We start from the raw sequence: 18,717 nt of genomic DNA, 5'->3' as shown, positions 1-18,717 counted from the left end.
GCTTGGGATTCTCTCTCTCTCCCTCTCTCTCTGCCCTTTCCCAGTTTGTGCGTGCGTGCTCTCTCAAAATAAACAAATAAACTAAAAACAAAAAAAGAGGAGGTTGGGTCAGGGGATGTTGAGAATCACTGCTGGAGTCACAATGAGCTTTTCCATTCAGGGACCTGTCCCAGCTCGTAGCGGCTCCCCTACCACGTTGCCATTTCCCATGTGATTGTCCGCATCTCTCCTTTAGAGAGTGAGCCCAGCACGTCTGGGCAGGTGCTGGTCTTAGTCACGCCTGTGCCTACCATAGTGTCTGATTTACAGTAAACACTTCATAAATGTTTGCTCAGTAGAGAAGTACTGAGACATGTCTAGCGTGGTACCTTCAAGTGGAAACAAAAAGACTACATTCTCCAAACACAAACCAAGTGAAGAGTCCCACAGAAAGAAGCCAGAGGCTAGGATTGGGGACGAGGGCATCCAACCGGGGACTAACTACCTACAGTTCTTGGTTGGAGGCAGCTTAGAGGAGGCCATTCCTGGCACCAAAGCAGATGGACCAGATGATGAGAGTCCCTGTCAAATTATAGGATTTTGTAATATCTTGACTCCCTTCTTCTCCTAGAAGCTTCTAAAGACTTTGTTGACCAAGTGCAGTCCATCCCATGGTTTAAAAGAATGACAGTGTTATAGTCTAGAATGTCTAATACAGCTTTTGACTCTAAACACATTTTTACGGAAGCATATACCATGTAATCAGGGTGAGTGAAGGAAATCTGTAACTGTCTCACGATGCTCCCCAAACAAAAGCTATTTGTGCAGGAGGAACATCTGGGATTGAACAAAGCTTTCGTCCGGGCTTCTTGGTAAAGCATTAGATGCAAGTGTTAATCTGGCTGCAGAGAAGAAGGGACGTTGAACGGGCCAGGTCTCAGGCAGTCAAGCATCTTCCCAGAGCAGCGAAATCAGTGGTATGGAAGTAACTGCATTAGTCTGTAATCATAAAATGCGCATGGACTTTCTCCTACTGGACATCCTGGGTCAGGGACTATAAGGGTCACTGTGGGTGCCCTGCCCAGATCTTCCCGTTCACCAGCTGCTGTGGCATTGGCTGCTGAAGGCTCACAGCTGTCCTTTTTCCCAGAAACTTGGACTCAGCCACTTGCCCAGAAGTTCATGCACTCATGAGCCGGGTGAGGTGGATGAGGTGGGCGCACACAGACCCACCCTGTTGCCTCCAGGTGGGACCAACTCGGTGGCACAATTATGCTCCAGAGCTCCCTGTGGGATCAGCTACACTTCAGTGCAGATCCCATCCTTGCTCGGTTCCTTCCCCTGTCCCTTTGCTCCTCTTCTCCCACGAGCATGCCCTCAATAAATCAGGTGCACTTGAGTCCCTGGCTCAGCTTTGGCTTCTGGGGAACCTGACCTGAAACAGGGATCTAGCATCTCTTCTGAGGTTCTGGCAGTTTGCCGAGATCAGGCTGCTCTCCTGCTTTTCATGCAGGTTTCGTGGATTTCATAGCTATACGTAAGAGAAGGCGTGTTTGAAAACTGATCAAATGGATATGTTTTTTGAGTTAATTTCAAATTATCCATTTATATTATGTATCTAGCAAATAGCATTGCAATGACTTCATTTACACATCTGTCTTCTGTATCAGGCTGAGAATTATTTGGGGGCAGGGACCACATCTGACACCCCCAGGAATCTGCCCATTGTCAGCTCACGTGTGCTCACCGAATAGGTGATGAGCGGGTAATTTGCATGGATGCCTGAAATACAGCATCAAGCCATCATCTTTTGAATTTACAAAATTCCAAATGTTCAAGATGTGGATTTAAAATGAGAAATATCGGAGCACTTGGGTGGCTCAGTCAGTTAGGTGTCTGACTCTTGATTTCAGCTCAGGTCATGATCTCATGGTTTGTGAGTTCGAGCCCCACATTGAGCTCTGTGCTGACATCTCAGAGCCTGCTTGGGATTCTCTCTCTCTCCCATTTCTTTGTCCCTACCCTGCTCGCACACTCTCTCAGAATAAATAAACTTAAATTTTTTTGTTTTAAATGAGAAGTATCTTGGGGTGCGTGGGTGGCTCAGTTGGTTAAGTGTCTGACTCTTGATTTTGGCTCGGGTCATGATCTCACAGTTTGTGGGTTCGAGCCCCACATCAGACGAGAGCTTGCTTAGGATTCTTTCTCTGTCTCCATCTCTCTCTACCCCTCCTCCACTAGCACACGTGCGCTCGCACTTTCTCTCTCACTCTCTCAATAGTAAATAAACTGGGGCGCCTGGGTGGCTTAGTCAGTTAAGCGTCCAACTTCGGCTAGGGTCATGATCTCGCGGTCTGTGAGTTCAAGCCCTGTGTCGGGCTCTATGCTGACAGCTCGGAGCCTGGAGCCTGCTTCAGATTCTGTGTCTCCCTCTCTCTCTGCCCCTCCCCTGTTCATTCTCTGCCTCTCTCTCTGTCAAAAATGAAATAAACATTAAAAAGTAAAATAATAATAAATAAACTTAAAAAAAAACTGAGGCATATCCTGGCTCTTATCAATTTGAGTTTCATGGCTATTATTATAATAATAAAATCCCTTTGTGATTTGGGAATTACTTAATGTCTTCCTTTCCCTTTCTTTAGTCTGCCTGGGTTCCCAACTTTTAGCTTTTTCCCCCTAAATTAAATCTGTTGGATTTGATTTTCTTACTTTGTGACTCACGTGGTGGTCCAAGAGTGTGGTTCTATAAAGCTCCTCAGGAGACAATATGACTTACACGGAGAGGGAAATCACGAGAATTCAAATCCTCATTCAAGAGTTTGTTTCAACTTTCCTCTTCATTTCTACCGTAACAGGGCAGAACCTCACCGCAATCTCCCATGGCCCTCCAGGTGCAGAATTTAGACCATCTTTGGTGAAGGTCACCAGATTAAATACAAATCACCCAGGTGGAATTGAATTTCAGAGAAACAATGGATAATTTTTGACTATGTCACATATAGTATTTGAAAGCAATATTTGGGACATATTTATACAATATTTAACTCTAACTGGGCACCGTGCTTTTTGTCTCCTCCCTCCCACCATCATTTCCTCCCTCTTCCTTCTCTACCCTTTTCTTTCTCTCTTCTTTCTTTCTTTCTTTCTTGCTTTCTTGCTTTCTTTCCTTCTTTTCCTTTTTGCTAAATCTTGCAATCCTACAATTGGTCAAATAATCTTACACAATTTTTTTTTGATGTTACAATACCTGAACTTACTGAATAGAATTCAAGGTACACCTGTCTCATACTGAATTCCATAGTAGATGATAAAGTAGCAAAGTGCCAGGTATAAATTTAAAATGTTTGATGGTTAAGAATTGAACACTGAAAACACAACTCATGAAATATGGACATACAACTAAGTCAGGGGTTGTCAAGCTGCCCGTAAAAGGCTAGACAGTAAATATTTTTGGCTTTGTGGCCCTTGAGTTCTCTGTGACAAGTACTCAGCTCTGCCTTTGTAGCTTAAAGGCAGCTGTAGATAATATATAAATAAATGACCATGACCATGCTCATGTTCCAATAAAACTCTGTAGGGCAGTAGTTTGCCAATGAAATCATGATATTAGAAGATTCTCATGAATATTTAAAAATGCAACTATAACAAATTAACTTGGTTTTGGGGTGCCTGGGTGGCTCAGTCGGTTAAGTGTCCGACTTCAGCTTAGGTCATGATCTCGCAGTTTGTGAGTTCGAGCCTGGCGTCGGGTTCTGTGCTGACAGCCCAGAGTCTGGAGCCTGCTTCGGATTCTGTGTCTCCCTCTCTTTCTGACCCTCCCCCGCTCACACTCTGTATCTCTCTCTCTCTCAAAAACAAATAAACATTAAAAAAATATAATTTGGCTTTTATCCACAAAATTACTTCTAAGAGATCCCACACAATTCTATACAATTCTCCTGCGGGTGGGATGAAACTGATAATTTTACATATTGCCAATCGTTCTGAATGTACATTGGAGACTACCTTCCAGAAATTCATTTGACAGGTTATTTCAAGAGTCAGAAAACCTTGGCAAGTAGGGAATAGATAGGTAAAAGAAAGCTTAAATTTCGTCAGTGCCCAAACTCTGCCAAGTGTCTACCCTGGGCCCGAAGCTGGGGACAGAATGAAGGGATTGGAAGAAACATCTATGGCCCAACTCTGTGGGGGAAAGACAATGAAAGAAGTCATTCGAGGAAATATTGTGCATCGTTCCGAAAAATAAGAAGACTACAGAAGCACCATAAGAAAACGCTCGTGATACAATGTGAACTGAAAAACATCTGTGTACGTACTTACATGAGCACCCTGATGACGACAATAAGCTCACGCATAAAGCGGAGCTTCCAAGATGGTGACCGTGAACGTGAGAGAATGTCTCCCGGAACTTTCCGTGGTGCCAGCGCGCTGTGGTGGCTCAGAGCAGAGGCTCTGGCACCAGGGAGCCTGGCTGTCATTCCTGACCCTTCGCTCACTAGCTCTGTGACCCCGTGCCTCATTTCTGTCGTCTATAAACTAGGGACAATGACAGTAGCTACCTCACAGACTGTCGTGAAGACTAACTAATATACCATGTGAGACACTGTGAACCGTTGCTGACACATGCTGTGCCGTAAGGTTTGCACTCAGTGCTGGTGACGTTTATAGAGACCGCGTGATTTTTTTCTTATAACGCAACAACCTCATTTATACTTCTAAAGAAACATTTTACCATCGAGTCTGCAAGTAGAATTATCATGGGGCTCAGTTTAGAAGGCAGCACCCACGTCGCTTCGTGATACTTACTGAATCAACCAGGATGTGTGAATGAGCGTGGGCCCCACCTTCCAAAGGCTGGGAAAAATAGACGTCGATGGAATATTGTACATCTGGTTCTAAACAGATGGGCGTGGGAAGCAGCACGATTCTGTATTAAGAGAAATAAAGCAGAAATTCAGTGACAAAAGTACAGTTATATAACCTAAGCGGCCATAGCTGCTTCTCCCAGTGTTGAAGTGGGTTCTGCCTCAGAGCAGAGGCCAGGTCTAGACCAGCTCGGGTGGGTTGAGAGGAAAGCAAAATCACACTCAGGTTCTCTGTGGCTCTTCCATAGGATTGTGCCAAGTAGCAAAGCCTTGGGAACCATCAGCCCGTGTTGTCATAAGTGCTTTGGGACAAGGATGGAAACGGAAGTCCTTCCTCCTGTCTACCATGCTCTCAACAGGGTCTCCATTTTAGTTTGCCACAAATCTCCGATGTAAAATTAGTGGCCTCCAAATCAGCAGCTTTTTGCCCTGGAGACTCTCAGCTGTTGAGGTACTGCCAGCTGAGTATTTTATTCCTACTCTTGGAGCGTTTCACTTTCTCACCTCTCAAGACCATCTGGGGAATGGGAAAGGAACGTTCGAGACCGAGAATCAGGAGATCTGGGCTGGAATCCTGGTTCTGTTATACACCAGCTACGAGGCTGGGGCAGGTCTCCAGGTATTCTTACTCTGAATTTCCTCCTCACCTGACGAAGAGAAAGTCTTCCTCGCTGAGTCGTCAGCCAGATATGATCTTAAATGTGAAGCTTAGTGTAACACAGCAAGCGCTTAATAAATGTCACAGTCTCCTTGAATACACCTCTTCTCCTGCTGAGCTCTTTGCTACACATTATTGATAGAGGCCTAATATTCTAAGAAGGCTTCTGTGTTTGAAGACAGGTCCCAAGCATACCTGGAAGTCGCCGGTAAAGGGAAGGACTGAGGTCGTGGCCATGGGGTCTCACGTGGACAGTGCTTGCTCTTTCCGAGGGGGTTAACCAGGATCTTGACAGCCCAGTCGGCTGCGGGCTACACGGGCGTGACATAAAAGCATGTTTTCGTGAGGACGTATACACAACACACGCCTAACGGACAGCCCTTGCCATCAAATCTGTAACCCACGGCCCCCTCAGAACAGGGAACTTTGGAGCTGAGAGAAGTCTTAGCGGTTGGCCATCAGCTCTAACACGCTGGCAGCTGAATGGCGGTTTGGGTAGACAGAATGTTGTTTCCGGCCATAGCTCTAGTTCATAGGCTCGAAAGACCCTGGTGCTCCGGACAGGGCTGGTCTTTAACGTCTGTCTCCCCCAAAGTCCATTGATTCATCCTGTCCCTGGATCACTGAACAAACATGAACATTTCAAATCCTTCACAAAAAGATATATACTGCTTTTCATCTTATCGTGTAAATATTAGGGGTGCCTAGATGGCTCAGTCGGTGAAGCGTCCGACTTTGGCTCAGACCATGGTCTCACTGTTCGTGAGTTCGAGCCCTGCGTGGGGCTCTGTGCCGACAGCTCGGAGCCTGGAGCCTGCTTCAGATTCTGTGTCTCCCTCTCTCTCTGTCCCTCCCCTGCTGGCAATTCTGTCTCTCTCTCTGAAAAGTAAGTAAACATTTAAAAATTTAAATATTATTATATAAATATATTATTACATAAGTTTTCTTATTTTACATTTATTACTAAAATATATTACTAAACCTATTTATATGTATCTAAATATGTATAGATATTTATAGCATATAATAATTAGCTATATTCTGAAAGCCATGCAATTTGGAAATGCTTTTTTTTTTAAGTTTATTTAATTTGAGAGAGAGAGAGAGAGAGAGCGCACACGCATGCAAAAGGGGGAGGGACAGAAAAAGAAAGGGAGAGAGAGAATCCTGAGCAGGCTCCACACTGTCAGTGCAGAGCCTCATGTGGGGCTCAAATCTAGGAGCCATGAGATCGTGACCTGAGCCTAAACCAAGAGTCGACTCTTAACCGACGGAGACACCCGGGCATTTCCAGCCACCCTGGAAGTGCTTTTTAAAGATGTCAGAGGGGGGTCTGGGTGGCTCGGTCAGTTGAGCGTCTGACTCTTGATTTCAGCTCAGGTCATGATCTCGTGTTTCGTAAGACTGAGCCCTGCCCTGGGCTCTGTGCTGGCCATGCAGAGCCTGCTCAGGATTCTCTCTCTCCTCCTCTCTCTGCCCCTCCCCTGCTCCATGCCCTCTCTCTCAAAATAAATAAGTAAAAATCAAACCAAAAAATTTAAAAAATAAAGATGTCAGAGATGTGTTCTATGGAAAAATTTGTACCTTATATTTTTAATGACTTCTTATACTCACCAGGTCCGAGTTCACTCAAGTCCCTTGGCTTTCGTTTATCAGTGAGAAACAGAGAATTACGTCATATCAAGAATTTCAAAGCGGGTCAGCAGCTTTGGTCATGTAACACACAATGAGCACTTCCAGAGTGTGGTCCCTGGAGGGACTCTGGGGACCCTGAGACCACCCCCAGCCTCACAAAATACTTTTTGGGGCAGATGGTCTATGGGGTGTCAGATTATCATTGAAAAGATTATGCGAAGAAAAAGTGAGGAACCACTGCTCTAGAGCAAGTGTTTTTCTAATTTGGTTTCTATTCTGTCTTAGGTATTTCTCAAAAGGCAGGGGGGAGGAGGACAGGGTGGTGGTGGGGCCAGGGGCAAGGCCAGGGAAGCCGCGAGGTGCAGCCTGCTTTTAGTTTTGCTCTTGTTTCAGGGTAAAAGCCAAGTGCGAATAAACGCCTCTTCTGTATCCCTAGGAGTCAGAATCTCTTCACACAGGTGAGCCTGTGAAGTTCTTAGAAAAAAAGCCCAAGGAGGGCAGAATTTGTGTTATTTTAGATTTTTATTGTTCTTATACAAACATTCCATCACCACTTCCTCAGACCTTGTACCTTCAGTATATAACCCCGCTCTAGCCTCTCTCCACGGAATAGAGCACACATGCCTCTGGCTTAGTGTGTTGTTTTAATATCGTTAGGAAACCCTTTGATTTATAATGCCCTCCAGATGTTCTGTTTTTTGGGTTTTTTTTTTTTTTGTGGTGTGTTTTTTTTTTTTTTTTTTTTTTCTTCAGATCATTTTCTGACGACCCTATCTAGCAAGACCGGAATGGAAAGTCTTCGTTCGAAAATGTACTACCTCAGGCAGGTTTTACCCTTGAAGAAGAAGTCGCATACCTGAATCTCATAGCGAATGGCGATGGTGAAGTCCATGGGAAGGGCAATGTGGTCGACGGCAAATCTCAAGCCAGCCCCAGGGAGAACCCGGGCAAATCCAGGTCCAGTCCACTCAGTAGGGCTTCCAGGAACTGGTTCTCGGAAAACACCGTGAACAGCAGGCACCTGGCCAAAAGTCACTGAGCCCTAAAATTGGAGAAGAATGCACTCAGCTTTGCTAGAGTCGAGTCCTAGCAGGAAAAAAAAAGTTCAGGGGAAAAAAAAAAAAGTACATATTTCCTGATGTGTACATGATCCATCTGAGTCACGGATAAATTATTCCAGCCAGGATACGATCCAGAAGGCATCTGAGATGTGCTGAATCCGCAGCTTTGGAACATATGTTACTGTATAGAGTGATTGATTTCCAAGCTGTGTCACTGGAAACCACTTTAAACTTAAGTACCCCACGTGCTAATGAATTGGACACATTCCACGCTGGTGACCTGGGGTTTTCTCAGATATGACTGTGGGATTCCGGCCAAAATGAGGAAGGATAGAAAATATTCCCATGCTTCCTTCGTGGACTTTGCCTCATTATGCACGACAGTGAGAAAACCCACATGGATTTATTTATTTATTTATTTTGGATATTTCTTCCATGCAGACATGAGAAACGCTCTTCTATCTGCTTGGAGGCACAGAAGTATGAAACGCGTAACACGTTGGGTTGCATCCCGGATGGTCTCTCCTGGATGTCAGCCTAGAGCCATCTGGAACCTGGAGATAATACTTTAATGACTTTTGCATCTGTCTCCCCATGCTCACAGCATCCACCAGAATTCTGCCTCTTGTTGCATTTTGCCTGTCTCATTACAACAGTGCCTTGGCCGTTCTCTCCACCCCTTCCCTAACCCAACCCACATGACGCACAGCTGCCAATAAGCGTTTCACACTCTTACCCAACTGCCAACGGAATCACACCCATACGACTTAGCCTGGGGTTCAAGTTGCTCTGTGATCTACCCCAAACCGCTCCTCATTTGCTGAGTGTTTATTGAGCAACCATTCAACGCCAACCCCTGCATTAGAATGCAAAGATGAATAGGACACAGTCCTGGCCACGGAGATTAGAACCTTGCACTGGAGACCGAAACGTAAATAAGAAATTATATCGTCAGATTAGGTTTCAGCAGATATCTATGTAAACTTGTCTACATGCAATGTCTTTCAAACATTTCAGAAACACTCTCACAAATGCAGTAGACACTAGATGCCCTTCGGGGATCCCCTTTACCTGGTTGGTGCACCATCACCCGCAGTTGCTGTGTGTGTGGCTTCTAGGAGCTCACGGTTGCCTCCTTCTCTAGAGAATTGCCCTCCCATACCTCCTCCCCAACCCCTCCCCCCCCACCCCTGTCCCCGAGGGTAGCTCACAGCCAGTGGCTTCTTGATCAGAGCTATAAAAGGCTGACCCTGTCTTCCCAGCAGACGGGACAACCTTGCCTGCGGTTTATGCCTCTGAGCTCCTTCATGGATCAATCCAATGTTGGTTTCACCTGACACTACATCTTATTCCCTCCTCTTGTTTCTTTCACTCCCTTACAGAGCTTTCCTGAATAACACTTCCTTACTGGATCACATGCACCTGAATCCAGTCTTGAGCTCTGTTTCTAGGGCACTTGACCTGAGACAGTTGGTGCCAGCCAGTTTACCTAAAAGCAGACTCCCAGATGCAATTTGGGAGGAGGAGCGTTTTCGGTTCAGCTGGCAACGGGGACCCCTGTGTGCAACATGTCCTGATGATCCCTGGGATGTGGCAGCAGAGCAATCGCTAAAGCTGTCAGCTGTGGAGAACTGGGACAGGATAAAGGCAGGAGGGGAGCCACCGACTGCAGCCATGTTTCTGGCATTGAGAGATATGGGCGAACAGCAATTATAAGGACTGTGGAAATAGGTGGGAGTTGTTGAATGCCACTGATGCTGTGACGAGGGAGGATGGGCTCAGGGCAATCACCAGTTTAAAGCCGAGTGTGAGAGTCAGAGGGCCTCCCTGGGGGGATTTAAAGAGCCTCATCTCCTTTAGGCAGATGGCAGGAAGAGCTGACGATCAGGCACACGACCTCATTGTTAAGACTTGCAGAACTTTGGAGAAGCCTGCATTCTCAGCCTAGGTAAGTCACCTATGCCCAAGTCAGGCCCTTCATGGGGAAGAAGAGGGACCTTAACACATGGGTGATGCACGTGGGAACCTTGAACTCTGAGGCTCTCCTGAGCGCTCGTGGACCATAGACGTAATCCACCCACTCTTACTGGAGTAGAGCCCCTCCACCCCACCCCCCTGCCGCATTTGAGGATGACGTGGAAACCTCAAATGATGCAGCTGTCTTGGGAGAAAACGTGTACCTTCCCGAGGATCTGCTTATCCTACCCCCCCTGACCACGTGCCTGATAATTAGAGTCAAGTTTCAGCATGACCTGACTGGGAAAGTGCTAGATCTCTGAGAGGGACTTGGCTAACCCGTACAGGTAGCAACTGAGAGAGAATGGGTCTGTGTCCTGAGGTTGTTAGAATAAGGAGGCAGAACACGAAACTGGATAGAGAGAGTTTGTCGATTTGGGATCACCAGTAATATGGGATTTAATAGCCTGGCAAGAGCTCTGGAGCCTTGGGAGATGGGTCCAATATATTGCTGGAGTAGCTCTTGGAAGCTTGGCAAAAGCTGTGGTCCCGAGGAGAGGGAGTGGAGGTTCCAGAATGGCCGTAGCAGACTGTGGAGGAAGGGAGGAAGGCTCAGAGTAGCAGGCATTCTAGAATGGGTCTAAGATACAGGACCAGGAAACCCACCAGCCAATTATGTTCTTTGAAGGCCTGGAGGACACCTTATTTATTGGGACAAGAAGCAATGAACTGGTGAGAAGGGCAACAGCATCACTGAAAAGCTGAGTGTTGGGTGTTCTCTGTAGGCTGGTAGGATCTATCACTGGGAAACAGAGCTCCTTGGTATCAATGTGGAGGACAGGATCCCAGACTATCGAAGACTGGGTAGCACTTAACTCTCAAAAACAAGATGGGCATAATTATTATAGGGGGCAGCAAGGTTAGAAAAGGAGACAAGGGGTCTGACCCATAGGAATCTTCAATGGAGATGACTAATAGAACATGGTATTCCCAGGAGCAACACAGACGAGAAGACAACAAAAGTATTGCTTAACATATATTATTAAAAGCGGTCAGATATGAATTAGCAAAAGGCTGAGGTCAGCTGTCCCAATGGAAAGACGTGATGTTCTGTCAAGTTCCTAGACCTGAGCCACTTCTTGGATCCAGAACCCAGTGACTGAATAGGAGACCAGATCCCCATGAAGAAAGATTCTTGAACACCATGGCAAGTGTAAATCAGGTACCCAAAGTGCCATTATGGTCCCCTTGTTAGAAGGACATCTGAGGGTCAGGTAATATATGGAGTCCTGGCCTAAGTCCTTTTTAAAATGGGTTCACAGATTTACTGAACCGTCCCTTGATTATTTCCTCCAATTCCTGACTATGTAATTGGAATGGATCTGCTTAGCAGTGGGCATTGATTCTTTGACCTGGAAGGAAAGGTAAGAGTTCTTCTAGTAGGAAATGCCAAGTAAAAGCTTGTGAAACATCCATTCGCAACCACTTTCTCTCCACCAAGTCAAGATAGTAAATAAAAAACAGTACTACAAATCTGAGACATTCTCCAAGAGCCACTCTCAGGATACGATGGTGGTTCCCATCATGTCCCCATCATACACTTAATACAGACTTAACCAGCTTGTAGTCCCATCTGTGGCTGTCATGCCTGAGGGAGCATCTTTACCAGAGCAGATTTCCACCACCCTCACCCAGGACATGGAGCTATGGAAATGCAAAATGTGTTCTCCAGAAACACAGAGAAGAAGCAGCAGCAGGCTGTCTTCTCTCGGGTAATGTATATTCAGTCTTGCCCCAAGACTGTTCATTCTCCCACTCTCTGTAACAGGATAGCCCAAAGGGGTTTGAACCATCTAGATATGCCACAAAATGTCACACTGATTTCCTATATTAAAGGATAGTGAAGTGGGTCCCTTGGTCCAAGCTGACGTCCTGTGGTCTCCCACAGTGTGAATCAGATACTCTATGGCTTCTGTCAGAAGACCATGTCACCCGTCCTCAACTCAAGGGACCCACTTCACAGCAAAAGAAGGATCACAGTGGTCATGTGACTTTGTGATCCACTGCTCTACACAAACCGTGCCATCCAGAAGATGTTAACCTCAGATGGCAGTGGGATGGGACCCCCAAAAAATGCATCAGCTTCACTAGCTTGGGAACGACACCCTGTGAGATGGGACAGTATTCTTCAGGATGTCATTTACTCCTTAATGATGGCAATGGCCTTTATGTGATGCTGTGCTCCCAATGGGTAGAAGACATGGGTTTGGAAATCTAGTAGGAGTGGCCAAGCTCACTGTCACAGGTGGTGACCAAGGGAATTTGGGCTTCTTGTGCTTGCAACTTTAGGCTCTGTGGGTCTAGATGTTTTGATTCTTGGGCAGGAACAAAGAATTCCACTAACCTTAAAGCTATGGCTGCTGCATGGCCACCAGGGCTTCTCATGCCTGTAGACCAGGAGGCCTGGGATGAAATTGACATAACCGGAAGGGCTGATCCTATTTAATCAGGACATGAGGAATATGCATGGCACTGAGGTGGCCCACTAAGACACCTGTGGTGTTCCCCTACATGTAGCCTTAGAAGCCCATGGAAACCAGGCACTCAGTCGTGGAAGGATGAAGGTCTAGGTCATCCCAACCCGCAGAAGTGCTAGTGGAGCATGAAGGGAATCTAGAATGGGTGGCAAGGAAGGAGGGAGACAGTGAGTATCGGCTACCACCTTTGGGACCAATTGTGGCAGCCAGAGGCTGCGTTTGTCTCACGAATCTCCTTTTGTAAATCTCCCCAGGAATTGTGGCCTGGGAGAATCCCAGAAAGCCTGTGCGTGCATGGAATGAACTTAATGTAAGGGGCAGATGGGCTGGGTCAGCTTCATGGGTGTGCAAACATGTGTACTTCCAGAGGGTCCCACACTCAGAAGGGACCCCATGTTTGGTTTAACGCTCTGCCGTCACCATCTTGAGATAATGAATAATTTTATGTTTGAAATTGTTTTGTGAGTGAAGTCTCTTGGGACAATGGCACGTGCACATGAGCAGAAGAGACATGCCCCCTATGTGTGTGCTTGCTTCCTTGCCCCCATTTGCAAATAGTGCACATGATGCCGGTGAACACAGCATTCCAGTGGACCTACTATGCACACATGTTCAGTGAAACTAAGAGTGCATATAAGGTAAGTGGGTTATGTTGATGCCTGAGTAAGCAGGGTGCTGACAAGAAGCCAGGCTTTTTCTGTTCCAACCAGAACTTGCTTTGAAAGCAGAAAGAAGGCAAAGGCATTCTGAGAAAGACGTTATTCATGCTGTTTCCCTGTATTAGCCAGTTGCATACACCAAAGGATGACCAGAAGGAAAGAAAGATAGGGCGACTCCTGGTTGTCTTTCTTGCAGCCCTCCCTTACTGGTTAGTATGCTGAAGGTAGGGAGTGTTGGTAGGACACATACCGAGGAGTGAAACAGAAACAGTTGTGTTCGTTTTGCACATTCCATTGTTCTGGGAAGGCCAGAATACATATGCATTTATAACTACAAAATACAACCCGTGTAATTTCAGTGATTTGACATGAGCCAAATGCCCTTATGTCTGCAGTGAAAATTGTACGATCTAAAGATGCATGGTACCATTCATGCCAGTAATTTATATTTTCAATATTTCTTTACTTCAAACGACATTAGATGGCAAATAAAAGAACACCAGGAAGTCAAGAGACTATGGAAGAAAGTAAGATACTATATGTTTCAGTGCCTTCAATGTTCTTTTTCCCTAAGTTTTGAACAAAGGGCCTGGCGTGTGGGGCTGAGCATGCAAAGAGCGGATGCCAGCCCTCGCTGTGAGTGCACTGCCGGGTCCCCTCGGCTGGGCCACACTCTCCAGCCACCAGCTGCTGTGACACAGCTCTCCTCTCTTGAGAACTGCCCTTGGATCGGAGTCACCTCACCTGGGAGCTTGCCGGCATCTGCCCTGGGAGGCCACAACCATGACAGGCTGATGGACACAACAGGCCTGCCCTTGACCCTCAATGGGGGACAATCCTGTTGTGCCATTTATGCTTCCAACCTTTGCAGGGGATCAGGCCAAGGCTACATCTATCCCAGACTTCATCCTTGCCTCACTTTCCCCTCCCGAGCCTCCTGCCCTCCCTCCCCTACAGCCTTCTCCTAATGAGTGTTCCTTCCCCTCCGTAAGGCACATGCACCCACGTCTCTGTTGCAATGTCTGTTTCCAGGGAACCCATACACATTTATACAAACCGAAACAAAGTTTTCACCAAGAAAATATGCCCTTGTTTTGTATTCCTCTGTTGTACTAAGCTGGGCCCAGCCAATTGATTTCATAACCTACTTACTAACAGGCAGGACCCGCAGTTTGAAGATTACAGATCTGTGTGACCCCAGAGATGGAAACAATGAACTATGTCCAGATGTTGGAGTAGGAAGATAAATCTGCATTGGGTTGTAAGGGATGAGTAGAAGTTTTACAAATCAAGAAATAATACAGAGGTGGTCATTTCAGACAAGAGTCAGGAGAGTAGTTTGTGGATATTTAGAGCTGTGTTTCTCAAAGAACAGTCATGGACCACCTGTATCAGAATCACTTTGGGGTGTGTGGCAAACATGCAGATTTCTTGACCAGTCCCAGACTCTCTGATTTGGATCTTGAGGGTAAGAACCTGGAACCTGCTTTCTAAATGAGCCCCCTAGTCAGTGCTTCTGCACAGTAAAATTTGAGGTTCGCTTATCTGTTCTATAGAGAGCCAGGAGATGGGAGTAGTGACTCATTCCCCACTCTTGTCTTTCAGATGGACTCAGAATGAGAAGCCCAGAGAGTCAGAGAAGGCTTCATGGGCATGTGGTGTGGGCACAGGAACAGGTAGATGAAACAGCAAGGCTGCCATGACTGGTGTGCATGGACCTGGGGACGGGGAACACCAGCCAGGAAGCCTTCTCTGATTCTCTCACCTAGAGGTAGTTCTCCTGAATCTGAAGTCCGTGTCATATTATGTGCACCTCTTCTATGATACTTACCCCACCCAGCCACCATTAGTGGTTTGTGTACACGGCTCATTTCCACGACAGTGATCTTAAGGGCAGACTTCATTCGTGCTGACATATTCTTGTTGCCATTGATTCAACCATTTCATTCACTCAAGGAGGTCTCTTATGTTTAAGGAACTGACTCAGGTGCTGGGTTTGTGAACGAGACAGCTAGTGTCTGATTTCATTGGCTTTCCAGCATGCCCCTTCATGCATACGCATGTGGGAAACTCAGTGAAGATCCCAGGGTACTGAATGAAGGAAGGAATGGATCCAAGGCATCCCCAACTTTGACTAATATAGTTGGATGACTATTATCCAAACTAATATAGTTGGCTGGCTACAAGGTCCTCAGGTCTCCTCTGGCCTTCTGAAGCCATTGGAGCAGGGTCCCGTGGAGGTGGCATCATCCTGCACTCACACTAGCACTGGCCAGCTTCCACTGTCTCAGATTCTAGACATGGCGACACCATGCACCACCCCCAGGGATATCAGCATGTCTTCTTCCTTCCAACTAGGGGGAGAGCCGTTCCTCAGCTCTCCTTATGTCCCTAAAATGACAAAAACTTGTGAATTTTCAATACCTGACTCTGACTCCAGAATCCAGCCTTCCGGAAACTTCTGTCTTGAAACAAAGAAAGCTACTGGGATTCTGCCCAGAAGCTCTAATTACTTTGAGCCTGTGCCCTCCTTTCCTCCATCCCATCCTCGAGGACACTGGCAGCTTACAGGGACTGAGTACTCACATGGGTCCCACACGGTTCTGAGCACGTTACCGGATTGTTTGTTTCAGGCAGGACAGACGACGGCCATGGAGAAGTGGTTTACCTCACTCTGCTCGTCAGCACGTACGCTCTGCTTCTGATTTCTCTTCAGTATTATCATGCCTTTGTCAACTATGAAATCACTCCCTTGTTGCTGGAAGTACACATCACACGTAGGCAAAGCTGTTGCTGCTATCTTAAAAAGAAAAGAAATGACAGCATCAGTAACCCACAGAAGTTCCAACTGTACCACAGTGCAAGCGTTTTGGGTAATCGGATAACTTAAAAGGTAATCACGATCTTCATTTCATAGCCTCAGGAAGGAGTCGTGAGGCACTTTATAATTCCTCTTTCTCCGTGAAAATGAGAAAATTTTGCTAATCCTATGACGTCTCGGGTTTTCTTTTTGAACGATGCTGTGCTGGTGACATTCGAACCTGGGAAAACATTTATGCTTATCTCCTAGTTTCGTGGTGTTAAAAAAAAAAAAGCACAAAGGCTATGTTTTAACGTGAGATCTCAAGAAGAAAGTTGTAGAAAATCAACAGCAGGCATGGGGTAGAGACGCAGTTTCAGTAGCTACTGTACTCTGGACACTCTCGAGGCCAATTCCTGGCAGTTCTCACAGTTTGTGGGATTTGACCTTGCAGGGTCCCGTGAGAGGTTATACCAGGAGAGCCACCTCCCAAACGAAGCCGAGGAATTGCATTCCTGCGGCTCCCATTTCCTTAAAATCCTGGTCTCACAGGCTTCCCTTTCATACCATCCCCTCATTGGGGACCTGGTCAGAATCGCCAATTGCTCATTTCCAGATTTTCATGGTCCTCTGGAGGTGGGTGTTTCCTTGGTTGATGTTTCGTTATTGGTTTCACAAACAAGAGTTTTTCATTTCACAGGTGCCCTACTTGTTCGTCAAGAGCATGCAGCCCTCGGGTCAGCAGAGGCCCGCTTCAGGAACTCGCTTGTTTTAGTGATTCTCAGCCACACTCTCTGTCCAGCTGCCTGACCTCTGCGATGAGGAACCTCAGACAGGCCACGCTGGATTATGTCCATGTGTCCAACACAAAATTAGAAACCATTTTATTGATTTTATGCAGAAAGCCTATTATGGAATTAGCTTTATACTACACTGTATCAAATTCCACACTATGTTAAATCCAATCAATGTTAAGTTTTGTGACCACAGGTAGTTTCTATAAGAAAACAAACCAGTGCTTCCCAAGTTGCCTATGAATCACTGGGGGATCCTGTTAACACGTAGACTTGATTCAGTAGGTCTGGGGCAGGACCTGAGACTCTATAAGTCCAGTGAACTCATAGGTGATGCAGCCTTGCTGGTCCATAGACCACATTTGAGTAGCAAGGATGTTGCCATAGACCGAATGTTTGTGTCCCTGCAAAATCCACATAGAGAAGGCTAATCCCCACAGTGGTGGTGATTAAAGGTGGGGCCTTTCCGGGGTGATTGGGTCATGAGGGCACACCCCAGGAATGGGATCAGTGCCCTCATGAAAGAGCTCCTTTGCCCCTCTGCCGTGTTAGGACTCAGTGAGAAGACGGCCATCTACGAACCAGGAAGCAGGCTTTCTCCAGACATGAATCTGCTGGTGCCTTGATCTCGGACTTCCCGGCTTCTAGGACTGTGAGAAATAAATTTATGTTGTTTATAAGCCACCTAGTCCGTGGTGCTTTTGTTACAGCAGCCTGAAAAAATTAAGATACACACATACCCACACACGTCTTTTGAAGACCCGCCAAGAAAGTTAATCGTCCTTTTTCTTCATTCTCCGATTTGAGTATTCAAAGAGTTACTCCTAAGTCATGGTCTTGGGTTCACATCCTTTTTGTTCACATCATCTCCATACCTTCTCCTCTCTCTGCTACCTCTTAACTTCTTCCTTATTCCTTCCTTATGCCTGCCAGGACTACAGCAGAAAGCTCTCCCTCCATCCCAGGCCTCCCTGCGACTAGACTGCACTTACAGGAACACTGAGGACAGTCTTCGTCAGGTCAGTCTCTGGCTCAGAAAGCGTCAGCGAGTTCTCATTGCCCAAAAAGTAAAATATAGGCTCTTTAATAGGAGGATCTACTGTTCTTTTCCAATACTTCTTCCCTATATAAACTTCCTGTTCTACCTGTGAATATACCTACCCTGTCTCCCCTCTGAGCCATTGTTTATAACTTTTCCTGGCTGGACTGTCTTCTCACCGAGGCCACCAACTGCAACGCTTATTGCTTTCAAGTCTCAGGCCACATTATTCTGTGCCTTAAGCCTGTTCATAAAGGATCACTTATGGCTCTGAAATCTTAACACACGGCACATATGGACCCTTCTTGTCATATGTCTCTGCCCCCATCCTGAGGTATCTATGTAAGTGTATTAGCTATAGCTAAAAATTCCTGGAGGGCAGAGACCGTGACTAATTGCTTTCTATGCTGCCTTTAGCCTGGAGCTCAACGTTACGCATGTGGGTGGCACCTATTGATGGGTTAAGAGCAAGAGCTTTGGAAGCAGAGGCACCCGGGTTTCAATCCAGGGTCCACTGCCCACCAGCTGTGTGACTTTGGGCAAGTTAGGTAACTTCTCTAATGTCTCCCTAATCTGGAAATTAAAGGTGATAGGTTGTTCGGGAAGTCAAACGAGGTAACATATATAAAGTGCAAAGGACAGAGCTCTAAGTGGAAGTTGTTTTTCTTCTTCTTTTAAGTGACCTCTACTCCCAACGTGGGACTCGAACTCCTGACCCTGAGATCAAGAGTCTC

The 18,717-nt window shown here is 46.3% G+C and overlaps 1 protein-coding gene across 1 annotated transcript in view; it reads right to left on the bottom strand.

The window, feature by feature from the left end:
* Positions 1-18,717, bottom strand: part of LAMB4 (laminin subunit beta 4) — a 99,934-nt gene that overhangs the window by 50,661 nt on the left and 30,556 nt on the right. The window contains exons 14-17 of the mRNA XM_043588590.1: positions 16,019-16,150; positions 7,994-8,179; positions 5,698-5,813; positions 4,786-4,906 (exon numbers count right to left, since the gene is read on the bottom strand). Of these exons, the coding sequence (XP_043444525.1) occupies positions 4,786-4,906; positions 5,698-5,813; positions 7,994-8,179; positions 16,019-16,150 (555 nt within the window). The remainder of the gene's footprint in view (positions 1-4,785; positions 4,907-5,697; positions 5,814-7,993; positions 8,180-16,018; positions 16,151-18,717) is intronic.

Source organism: Prionailurus bengalensis, chromosome A2 (genome assembly GCF_016509475.1).
Source record: "Prionailurus bengalensis isolate Pbe53 chromosome A2, Fcat_Pben_1.1_paternal_pri, whole genome shotgun sequence".
NCBI lineage: Eukaryota > Metazoa > Chordata > Mammalia > Carnivora > Felidae > Prionailurus > Prionailurus bengalensis.
Note: the sequence above shows the minus strand (reverse complement) of the source record. Positions and strands in the feature narration are given on the sequence as shown.